Source organism: Hipposideros armiger, unplaced genomic scaffold (assembly GCF_001890085.2).
Source record: "Hipposideros armiger isolate ML-2016 unplaced genomic scaffold, ASM189008v1 scaffold_1073, whole genome shotgun sequence".
Taxonomy (NCBI): domain Eukaryota; kingdom Metazoa; phylum Chordata; class Mammalia; order Chiroptera; family Hipposideridae; genus Hipposideros; species Hipposideros armiger.
The window spans coordinates 285867-297985 of record NW_017732423.1 but is presented as its reverse complement, the minus strand read 5'-3'; the positions used below and the strand labels follow the sequence as shown (position 1 = coordinate 297985).

The following is a 12119-nucleotide window of genomic DNA, read 5'->3' as shown; positions in this document are numbered from 1 at the left end:
GAAAGATTACGAAGAGGTTGGTGTAGATTCCGTGGAAGCAGAGGCTGAAGAAGGGGAAGAATACTGAATGGGAGAGTGCAGCTGGTGAGCATACCTCTCTTCTGCTCTCTTCTGGCACCCCTCAACTTGGCTGGTTTCAAGTTGTTTGTCATTAAAGTTTCTGTATCAAACCTCTGTCTGCTGTGGTGCTCATCTGCCCCCAGGAGCAGAAAGGATCCCAAAGCCTGCCGGGCCTGCGTGGAAGGCTGGTCTGGGCTACAGGGTGCTGTGCTGTTGGGGTAGTTGCAGCACTACCCACATCTGTTAAGGAGCAACTGCTTACATGACGGGACTCTGGGTGGGGACAGTCAATATTTCCAATACAAGGTTTCAAAGTATAAAGATTTACTAAATTCTAGGAAAACTGAGTTGGTTTTTCAATTAATTTGCCATTTTTCATGCTTCTTCATTGATAGGACATGTGGACTAAAGTATAAAAGCTTAGGACTGGAGTTTTAAAATTTAAGGTCCATGGATGTCCACAGAATCCCTAAACTGTGGGTCAAATGTGTAAGGTCAGGGCATTTGGGTGGGGAAGGGTTTTACTGGATTCTGCAATGGCATCCATGTTCCACAAAAGGTTAGCTCTACACAATTCATCGTAGTCCTCACCGTTTGTGGTAACTTGAAAGAGCGTTTCCCCCTCCATGCTAAACCCCCTGCCCCCACTGCACCTGGTCTCAACAAAAGCATCATTCGTTTCACTTCAGGCAAAACGTATAGAAACCCGTTAATAAAAGACCTAGTAAGGGCCGGCTGTGTGGCTCAGTTGGGTGAGCGTGAGCTCTGAGCAACAGGGTCGCCGGTTGGATTCCCATGTGGGCCAGTGAGCTGCGCCCGAGCTGAGCTGCTAATAGGTGGCAGGATGGCTCAGCTGGTGAGAGCATGTGCTCCTAACAAAAAGGTTGCCGGTTCAACTCCTGCATGGGATGGTGGGCTATGCCCATCCGCAATTAAGATTGAGCACGGCATCTTGAGCCGAGTGGTCGCAGACTGCCGACGGATGGCTGGATGGCGACTGAACTTGGAGGTGAGCTAGATGCGCCCTCCACAACTAAGATTGAAGGACAACAACTTGGCTGTTCCCCTTCCTCAATAAAATCTTTAAGAAAACAAACGAACAAAAAAAAAACACCCTATTAATATATTTTTCTCTCAGACCTGAAAACGAGGTTCAGGAGGGTAAAGTCACAGGTTTACGTCACTTGGTTAGTTCAGCTGTAGCATAACCAGGACCAGCACGCAACTAATTATAAACCTTCGTGTTTTAATATCTTCAAAAGGTGATAGAAAACATCTTGAATGGACACTCAGTTTTTCAAAAAAGTTTATTACTGACCAAAGGAAACAACACGTAGCCTCCGCTAGGAGGCCGGTGGAACTCACAGCAGGCCAGTGTGACAAGTCGTTGCCTGGCTCAGGTACTGCTCCGGGTGGGGCTCTTCCCCGGCCCACCCGCCTTGGGCAGCCTGGTAGCACTGGGCTGTCGGGGCATCCTCTGGCTGGATCCTTCCCGGCTGCTGCGTTCTGCCAGGGCCGGTCCTCCACCGAGAGCAGTGCTGCCTTTGTTTCTCCCTGAGCAGACACAACACAATCATTAGGAACCAGGGCAAACCACAATCTCGGCCCATCGCTGCATTTGTGCTCCTTGAGCAACATTTATGTCTAGTATGTTTCTGTCACAGTCCTTTCAGCCAGGGACCCTATGTCAGCCCAGGGTCCTGAGGCTCAGGACTGCCTGGAGAAGTCCTTGGCATAGTGCAGGAGGCCCTTGAGGGTGTCCTAGGATGGAAATTATGCACGGAACGAGGCGGGAAAGTTCTGACAGTCGGTTAGAGGAAGGGAAGCTCAGCTTGTTGACTCCTGGCCTGGAAAGCATCCATGGTCAGCTAGAACTGCCAGCAGTGCAGGACTTACTACCAGCAGAGCTGCTGTCTCACTACCTCCCCCCAGACATTCTCCTCCTCTCTGGATTGACCATGTCTGAATGGATTGGACTGATGACACATGAAGCACATGAGTCATCAACAGATGATGAACTCAGGCGTTTGGATTAGGATCTTGGAAGCTCTCACGTTTCCCTACCTACCTCAGTATTCTAAAAACATTCAGTGGTCAAGCCTCTTGCCCTCAGGTTTGCTCCCAGATCCCGTGGCTGGGACAATGCAGAGGCTTGACTGCTTGAGACTTGCCCTGACCACCAGGTAGTCACACTCAGATGGAGACCACTGGTCTATTCCTTGATTTGTAATTTGCTTACTTTATTCTCTCTTTTGTGAAGACAGCCAGGAAGACCTGTAACCATGCCAGGGCTAGAGCTTTATTTTAAAAGGAGTGGCTTCTCTTGGCTCAGGGTGTTGACAGCATCAGCAAGACTGAGAGGACCACCCAGGGAACAAAAGGTACTGGTGCAACAGCCTGGTGGTCCACTTGCTCAGTCTCTCCCCTTTGGGCCTGCCTCAGCCAGGGTATGCCCTGTGGACTCTGACCAAGGTACATGTCCCCTGCTTGACACCTAGCTTCCATCCAGGTTCACAGTCAAATAGCCTGAGATAAGTTCTTGAAGAAAAGACAAGACAAAGTTTCTTAGGGGCCTTTGTCCACTTCTTGAGTAAGCGGAGGCACCTGCATTTGAAACTCTGCAGACCCTGACTACTCTTAGGACACCAGGCTCCCTTTCCATGCTCTCCAACACTGACAAGTAAATTCTCCCCAGGATCCTGCAGGGATAGAACAACGCTTAAGAGAATGTCCAGAGAGTTCTTCCTCAGAGGGTGGGGTCTTTACTGCCCAGTGTGCTGGAGAGGGTTACTATGGTGCCATGCCTGGGACTCTTGACAGTTCAGGTTTCCCCTGCCTCGCCTCCCTGGGCTTCACACTCAAGTGCTTGCATGCATTTGATTCGACAAACATGTAGTAACAGGTTACCCAGAGCCGAGGGGGAGCAGACAGGAGCATGTGGTAGGGTGAAGCTGGGCCAACTCAGCCTGCTAGTGACTCACAAAAAACAGACACAAAGAGAACTGTCACCCACATTTCCTTTGGTACAAATGCCAATATTATGGTCCCCACTGACTGGTCAGTGGGCAAGGATCCCTGAGTGTGTGGGCCCCGCCACCCCACAGCATCCCCCAACATGCCAGTGCCCTCCTCTGAGGCCACAGTACCTCCCCAGGCCAGACCAAGCAGAATTAAGTCTTCTGTAGCATCTGGCCTAACCCTGGGTCCCTAAGGTGCCCCACAAACTCTTGACAAGGGGCATTTCCTGAAGGACTCAGAAATATAGGTCAGACATAGCTCACGCCCTGCAAGTAGCAGGGCAGGTCTCAAAGGTGGGTCTAACTGAAATCAGCTTTTCTTTAGCCTGCCACACATGTGAGTTTTCCCTCCCACTCAGTGTAATGACCAGGGCCCTTCAGGAAACTCAAGGATGAGAGGAAAATAGAAAACGGCAAATAATGTATTTAAAATCTGAAAAGGCCCATAACCTTGGAAATAAGACACTAATGTGACTTAGAGCCATAGAAGGCATTAAGAAAACCATCTAACAATGAAAGTAGACCATTTATCCAGCTCTGTGTAATTCATGGAACCCTCAGAAATCCTGTGCTCTTGGTTAGTGGGAAGATCCATTCAGGCCTCCTCATTTTATATGTGGAGGAAGGAGGAGGAGGATGGTCTGCAGGGCCTGCATGAAAAGACCTGCTGTGTTCAGCTGGGCTCGGCTCAGTCTTGCAGGGAACCCAGTATTGGACTTTTTGGAGCTGGTCACATGAAATGGAGGGTGGGGCTGAGCAAAGGATGATCATATGCTGAGGAAGGGTGAGGTGAGGATATGCCTGGTTCCTGAGGGCACAAAGACAAATAACATCACTGAATATTAAAAAACAGTGGTCTGGGAGCCAGGCGAGTGGTTCGCTCGGTTAAGAGTTGGCTTGGGAGTGCGAGCTCTGAACAGCAGGGCCGCCAGTTTGGTTCCACATGGGCCAGTGACACTGCGCCCTCTACAGCTAAGATGGTGACGAACAGCTTGACCTGGAGCTGGGCTGGCGTGAGTGGCTGACGTGAGTGGCAGGCGACGGTGTAGGCTGCAATGGGGCTGCAGTGGGCTGCTGTGAGCTACTGTGAGTGGCCATCCAATGGCCAGCGAACGACTGCCTCAGCTGGGAAAAGCGCAATGATCACAATACCAACATGGCCAGTGAAGCGACGTCCTCCACAACTAGACTGAAGAACAAAAGGACAGCAACTTGTCTGTTCCCCTTTCCCAATTCTCCAAAAAAATCTTAAAAAAACAAACAAACAAGGGCCGGCTGAGTGGCTCAGTTGGTTAAGAGCTCGCTCAAAGGTTTGAGCTCTGAGCAACAGCAGTTCGAGTCCAGCCCGAGCTGACCTGCCGCTGAGCTGCCAACAGGTGGCAGGATGGCTCAGCTAAAAACAAAACAAAACAAAACAAACAAACAAACAAGCAAAAACAGTGGTCTGGCTTATTGTCTTCAAAAGTCAGTGCTCCTCCTACCCCTAAAACCAACTTATGTCCACTCAGGGTTTTGTGATCCCTTAATGAAGCAAACCCCAAAATGCACCAGCCTGTTTTCCCCGTGACTCAGGGAGCCCCTAAAGCTGGGGTGGTGGGGGAGGGCGGGGAGTAGCCAGACCTGGTGGGACCCTCTGTGTCATTTACCTTTGGTGTGGCCTGCATGAGCCCCGCTTACCATCCCCTCCAAGCTCTGTAGGTAGAGCTGGTCCGGAGCAAACATTTATAAAAAGTCCCAGTAGGAGCTGCTGCTCCCATCCCTTCCTGCTGGTCCCCAAGAGCGGCCTTTCTCTTTTGTGGTCAGAGCACCCCCTCGTGGCAGAATGGCCAACAAGGCTGCCAAGGCAAAATATTAGTGACTGGCAGTGAGTGTACACTGAATTCATGTAGTGTGAGGAAGAAAAATGAGGGGCAGGGAGGACAGGTGAGTGAGAAATGAGAAGAGGGAAAGAAAGTACTACAGCCCCGCTCCAGGAGTGCACTTTAGCCGGACGAGGCAGCACAGGCTACCCCGATAGTCTTCAAGGCCACTGCCATTGTTGGAGAGCCACCAGCAAGTCTGCACCCACCAGCCATTACTGCTGCCCTCTGTGGTTGGGCACACAGTAGGGGCTTTATCAGTGCTTCCAGGACACACACAGACAACTCCAAACACCTACATGCCACACAGACGTGTACACGTGCACTTTTAACCCTTAACTTGGCCTATGCTTCTTGGGCGGTGTTCTCCCTCATGGACGTGCCTAGTGAGTGACCCCTCCTTGCATAGCACACACAGCCCTGACTAGGTGTTTCGGGAAAAGCATTACTGTGAATGTTCTGGAGCATACTGGAGCAGCGCTGTCCAATAGAAATATAATGTGAGCCACACTTGTAATTTAAAATTTTCTAGTAGCCACATTAAAAAGTAAAAACGGGTGACGGGTTAGCTCAGTTAGTTAGAGCACTGTGCTGATAGCACCAAGGTTGCCGGTTCGATCTCCGCATAGGTCACTATGGGCTGCGCCCTCCTTAAGAGAGTCAGCTATGCCACTGTAGCATGAAAGCCATGTGTAACCAATGATCAACAGCTGTTCCCCAATAAAATAAAATTTAAAAAAAGTAAAAAGAAACAAGAAATTAATTTAAATGTTTTAGTCAACCAAAAATATCCAATATATTATCATTTTGACATATCGATATAAAAATTATTCATGAGGTATTACATTCCCTTTCTGGGCCAATTCTTCGGCAGCTGGGCTTGTGGGGTGGACTTACATTTGCCCCAGGGCCGTGGCTCTGGTATTGGACAGAGCAGCTCTTCCTGAGGCTTCCATACACCAAACTTCACCTACTTGTACATGTTCTGGAGGGACACCTTCTTAAAACTTTAGTTTCCTTAAACTTCAACAGAGAACACTCAACTGAATTGAATTTTTCCTGATTCCACACCCTTCCCATGACAAGCATTACCTTACCACTCTGTGCTTTGGGGCTATCTCCCCTTTTTCTGCTGGAAGAGGCAAAGTGAGTCAGCTTGCTGGTGACAGTCCCTACAGGCCACCTAGAAGGCCAGGGGACAGGAACCCAGGCAGAATCAAGTCCAAGTGGGGCTCTAGCCCATGGCCTAGAGCATCTTCACATTCCAACTCTGTGGGAAACCTAAAGCCAATTAGCCCCAACAGCCCCAAACCCCCATCATCATCCTTGGCCACCATGGTCCCCGCAGCTGGATTACTCTGACAACTCTATTTTCTCCACCCCATATCCTGCCATGGATGAGGTGACAGGAAGGCCTGTGTGAACAGATGCTACGACACATGGCCTCACAGATCTGTCTTATCTGGTGGCCTCTGCCTCTCAGCAGCAGCACACTCCTGGCATGGCCCACACCTCATCTGCCCCACACCTGTCCAACTCTTCCCATCAAGCACCTCCCCAGACTGCTCTCTACCCCACCATGCATCTCTCCAGGGTCTCCATGTCCTCTTATCATGGCTGCTGGCTACCCAGCCTAGTAGGACCCAAGGCCTGAGCACTCAAGGAGAAAAGGACCCTATGGGGCCCAGCACTCCACTCCTGTTCTCACTTCCCTCAGAGTACCCTCTGATCTTCCTAACCCCTCTATGCCAGTGTTCCCAGCGCCATACCCATGGCATACCTCTTGACTTCCATCCTCCTCTCTCTGCCTAACGCCCCAGCTCTGGCCCAGCTCCCACCAGTGGCCTGGATACACACCATGCATCTCTGCCTCACCTTTTCCCTTTCAGCCCCCTCCCCACCTCACAGTGCTGACTCTGTACCTGGCACAGAGGGCCCTGCCCCCGAGACTGCTTAACCCTGGCTGCTCCAGTTTCTATCTCTGCAACTGACAGTTATGTCGCCATCTCCCTCGCTGGACCGAGGGCAGATCCATCTCACAGCCCCACTATGCCCCAGCACTGAAAGCTGGCCTGGCACCCTGAGTCACCGAGTGAGCAGTACCACTTTCTCGAGTGAGAAGGGCTCTGTTCCCAGTTTCTCCCTCTCTCTGGAAACTCACCCTCATCAATTCCTCAGCTCAGCCTTGTAGTTCACCCACCCCGACGCTGACCTGCCCCCTGGCTCTTCCCTACACCCTCCGTGGCCCAAGCTTCAGGTGTACCTGGAATGGCGAGGTGGGGGTGTGGGAGGAGGGATGTGTTGGAGGGTAAAACAAGAGCACCTGTGGGATCTTAGGCCCTCACACGCCCCTGCCACTGGGGCCTCAGCCTTAACACACCTGACAGTGCCTTGAAAGTACCCCAGCTCAGGGACCAGGCAGGAAAGCAGGATCATGGTTTTATCCTCCAGGCTGCCTACCCAGATACATGACAGTATCTAAGAAGCCAAGGTGTTTCTCACACCTTTAGGCTTTGCTCTCCACAGCATGCCATGTGCCTCTTTCCTGCTTTTTGGCCTCTTGTCCTCTGGGGCAGGGGCACCTCTATAGAGAGCACGTCTCACCCAGCAGAGTTAGCCTCCAGGGAGTAAAGGATATTGACCTCACTCTAGAAGTACTGCAGGTTGACTCTTAATAAACCACTAAATCATGTCCTTGGTCTCTAAGTTGTGTGGCAGAGATGGCCCACAGAGTCCCTGCCCTTGCAGGTTGAAGCTGTTCTAGCTTTCTGGGGCCACAGCAGTTTCCATAGAAACAAGACAGCACACCAACCCCCAGAGATAAACCAATAAATGCAACCTGCAAAAGGAGAGAACAGGCAGCAAGAGAACCGGAGGGAACCGGGGGGCCCTGGAGAGAGAGGCGAGTGCGTGGCAGTTGGGCCATTGTGCAGAACCGGAGAGGCCGCAGGCCGCGCGGCTGAGGAAAAGGAGGGCCTTGCAGGGGGGCTACAGTTCTTGGTAGAGAGAAAGGAGGCCTCTGCAGGTCAGAGAGAGACACAAAGAGAGCAGACGGAGCATGGGTCAGTGAGGAGGCCCAGGGTCTCTCAGGACAGGAGGCGCAAGTGCTCAGGGCCCTGGCTCTCCCACCCACAGGAGCCAGCCCTTGCCCTCCACCCCAATGTGAGCTACTTCTCAGGATGTCTGTGAGTGCCCGAGTGCTCTGGTCAGGGAGCCAGCCTAGGAGGTTCTGCTGCATCTCAGGGGATTTCCTACAGCCATCAGGAGCAACCACACAGGGAGCTCTGCTATGATACCGTTGTCACCAGCACTGTTCATCCCCCAGTCGTGATCCTTGAGAGTAAGGAGGCCCCTCAAGCTTGAGCCCAATGATCTCCCACTCAAGCCTCTGTACTCTGAGTGTCTAGGGCAGCCAGGGCTGCCACGCTGACTCCCAGAGAAGTGAAGCTCAGCTGGCCAGACTCTTGGGCAGGATCTGGGCCAAGGTGGGATACAGGTGAGGGGGTTGCAGGATGGTCTCTGCCTGACCACTCCCTGAGCACTTCCCTAGGCACTGTATAAGCCATGAGAACAAGAACCAAAGTAGTCTTACTCTCATGTTTGTGGTATGAAGGCATGAGTGATGAGGTGGGAAGAGACAGCGAAAGTTCCAGATGAGACCTAGTCTTCTTCGACCACCCTGAGGCACCCATTCTGTTACTGCCTGATCTAGACATGCTCTCTAAAGGCTAGCATCAAAGCCAAAGCTGGGAACTGCACCCAAGGGGAGAGTCCTTGGATGGGCCCAGTGGGTCCTAGGAGAAGACCGATAGGAAGTCCAGGCCACCGAGGGCCTAGCCCGTGCTATGCCCGGCACTGCCCACCTCCCGGCCCCTGCCACCTCACCACCGCGGCCACAGGGGAAGAGAGCTCTGACCTCGGGTCTCCTGCACGCTCGATGTGGGCAGAGACACCGCCCCAGGGTCCTGGGGCTCGTTTGCCAGCCTCTGACCCGCACACATGGACTTGAGCATCTGGAAGACGGCGAGGGGCGCCACGTTCAGCTTCAGCAGGTCCACCAGGATCCTGGCGAGAATAGACGCAGTGCGCAGTGAGCCCTCCAGGCCCCGGGCCCGGCTACTAAGGAGAGAACGGGCTAGGCATGGCCACTAAAAGGGCCACGTCCCTCAAGACTCCTACTCGATTCTGGGTCCCTGGGGGTTCGGACAAGGACAGAGAGCTCTTCTAGATCGGTGGCCGGGCGGGGGGCTGAGAGCAGCGAGGTCTAGGGGTGGGACAAGCGCGCAGCCCCCACCCGCGCCCGCTCACTTGAACACGTCGGGGTCCATGGCGCCGCCCGCCGCCTGCGCCAGCTCGTACAGCTCCATCTCCTCCGCGCTCAGCACTTTCTTCCGCCGCAGCACAAGCTTCTGCAGGGCCGCTTCCAGCCCTGGGGGTGCCCCCAGCACGGGAGCGGCGCCTGGCGCCGCCATCAGCGCGGCCTGCGGGAACTTGCGCGCCCCGCTTCACCGGGCCCTCCCACAGTGCCCTCTACTGGCCCCACCAGCTGTTCTTTTCTCTGCAGCGCCACCTCTTGGCCTCCTGGGCAGCCCTATCCTGGAGGGCAGGGACAGAGCCGGGAAAAGGGGCCCGCTCCTGGGCGATCAGGACTTCCCTGCTAGGCTGCATTGATCATTCTCGCTTAAGTAGCAGCACCCAGCGCAGTGCCTGGCATCTAGTGTGCTCTCAATAAATGCCCGTTGGACGAAGGGCATTGCACAGCGCCTAACTGTTCCGCGCCGCCGTGCCCCATTGGGGGAGGTGGCGCCCGGAGGGCCCTAATTAACAGCCTCTCTTTACACGCACGCGCACTCCTTGTCTCGGCTACAGTGCGTGAGCTCAGGCGTGAGGGGCGCAGATGCCCACTGCGCACGCGCATACAGAAGTGGCCGCCATAAACCCGGCCGACCTTCGCTTTGCGCACGCGCCTTTTGAGGTAGCCGCCACAAGAGATAGACGAGTTTCCCGCCAGGCCAGGGGGCGTGACGCCACGCGCTGCTTGATGACGACATACCGGCGCCGGATAGCCAACTGGTGGCCTCAGTACCTGAGGTGAGCGACGCTAAGCATCCCACAGGTGAGTGGCGGGAGCCTTCGCGCGGGACGGTCCCGCGTCTCGGCATCTTTTCCGAACCTCCGCCCAAGCCGTCTCCGTTCCTCCGCGAGCCTTGGGCCGGGTCTCGGCGTCTCTGCCCCAGGCCCGGCCGGCGGGGTAGCCAAGGGCCCGGGCTGTGCCATCATGCCATCTTCCCGGGCTGCGTCCTCATGACACCTTACCGCGCGGCTTGCACACTCCATCCCGGTAGGTGCTTGGTTAATGTTCGTTGAAGGAGTTGGAGGAAGGAGAGCTTCGAGGTAAAAATTGAGCCTTGGACCTAACAAGCCGTGTAGGAAGGAGGAAGAGCCGGGTGTGAGTCCCGGGCTGAGACTTCCTCGCGGTGTGGCTCGATTTTTTCCTAGCCTCAGTTTCCTCATCTGTGATATGGGGATCTTGATGTTTACTTCACAGGACAATTGTGACCAACAAATGGGAGCTGCTTCTCAGAGCTGCTAGAGGGAGGGAGGCCTTGGCAGTAGCGTGATTTGCTTGGCATGATCGGCGTTGACTGAGGGCTGCCGCTCTCAGAAGAAACCCCAAAACAAGGTCCCAAGCAGCTCCTCAGCAAAGTGGTTGTTGAAGTGGCCGGATGAAGCAAACACTTGGTGCACAGCGCAGAAGGGTGTGATGGGGGGAGCCTGGGTGTGGAAGGGTTAGAGAACAGAGCGTATTAGAGACACTGCCCTCCCTTGGAAAGACTCCTGGTTTGGCACCTCTGGCTTCGTTCCCTCAGCCACTGCCTTATGCAAGCTTTTTCTGAGCAATGAGGTCCTTTAACCTCATCCTATCTAAAGCTCTGCCCTTTGCAAACTGCAGGATTTTATGCTGCTTTGATCATAAACATTTGGTTCAGGACTGAGGCATTTTATTTGTGTTAAGTCTTAAAACAAACTGATAGCTAGTTTAAGAGCTTGAAAAAACCTGGGAGGTGTTTATATTGCCAAGTGGCAGAGATGCGCATCTCCTGTCAACCCCTCAACTGCCTACACAGCCTCCTTGCACCCAGCCTCTCTCCATCCACATAAGCTGTCAGTTGCCACCTCAGTGCCCTAACTTGGGCTATGCGTGAGCAAAACTGTGCCGGGAAAGCCATCAGTACCCCATTGGTGGGAGTAGGCATGCTTTCTCTCTGCTCAGTCCAAGTCTGGATATTTTCAAAACTCTGGCTAGGCAGAGAGATAGGAATCTGGAGAGCTACCCCTGATTTTCTGATGGCCCAGTCAAAGGCTTCCTTGGCAGAGCTTGCTCCTCCCAGCCCACCCCCACTTCATTCTTAGAGAGTACAGGTAACATAGAGGAGACTTATCCACCTGTCTCTACGAGAGATTTATGGGGAGATTTGTGTACTTAATGTTGGTTCTGACATTTACTAGCTGGGTGAGAGTAAGTGAGGTGCCTTCTTTCTCTTTCCATTTCCTCATCTGTACTGACCTTGTAGGGTTGTTGTGAGGATGTATTTCCTATTTTTGCTTAACGAACTTAGCAGCTTAAAGCTTCATTTATTATCTCACAGTTATATAGTCAGGAGTGCAGTGGGTTCTCTGCTTAGGGTCTCACAAAGCTAAAGTCAAGGTGTTGGCTGGCTTTGCCCTCCTCCCCCTTTTTTTTTTACAGCTTTTCTTTTTTAATTTTTAAAAATTTACATATAGTTGGTATACAGGCTTATATTGGTTATATTAGTTTCAGGTGTACAATATAGTGATTGACCGGCTTTGCTCTTATCTGGAGGCTTTCGGGAAGAATCTGCTTCCAAGCTTATTCAGGTAGCTGTCAGAATCTAGTTCTTTGGAGTTGTAGAAGTAAAGTCCTCGTTTCCTTGATGGCTGTCAGCCAGGACTGCTCTGTATTTTATGGTCCACAACTTGAGAATTTAATTGTACCTGCAAAATCCCTTCACAGCAGTACCTAGATGAATGTTCGATGGAATAACCCGGGACAGACACCTTGGAGGGCAATATTTAGAATTCTGCCTGCCACTGAGAATTAAATGAGAAGTATATGGCGAATCCTTAGAACCAGGCCTGACACATAGCAAGTGCTATACAA

General features: G+C 52.7%; 1 protein-coding gene across 2 annotated transcripts; it reads right to left on the bottom strand.

The window, feature by feature from the left end:
* Positions 1-1354: 1354 nt before the first annotated feature.
* Positions 1355-9713, bottom strand: MZT2B (mitotic spindle organizing protein 2B). Of its 2 annotated transcripts, XM_019632056.1 has the most exons (4): positions 9245-9713; positions 8853-9001; positions 7776-7955; positions 1355-1614 (listed from the first exon to the last, which is right to left on the bottom strand). In XM_019632056.1, the coding sequence occupies exons 1-4, from the start codon at positions 9406-9408 to the stop codon at positions 1457-1459; spliced, it is 651 nt and encodes a 216-aa protein (XP_019487601.1). In that variant the 5' UTR covers positions 9409-9713; the 3' UTR covers positions 1355-1456. The 2 variants fall into 2 exon arrangements, with proteins under 2 accessions (XP_019487601.1, XP_019487602.1); XM_019632057.1 differs by lacking the exon at positions 7776-7955.
* Positions 9714-12119: the final 2406 nt, after the last annotated feature.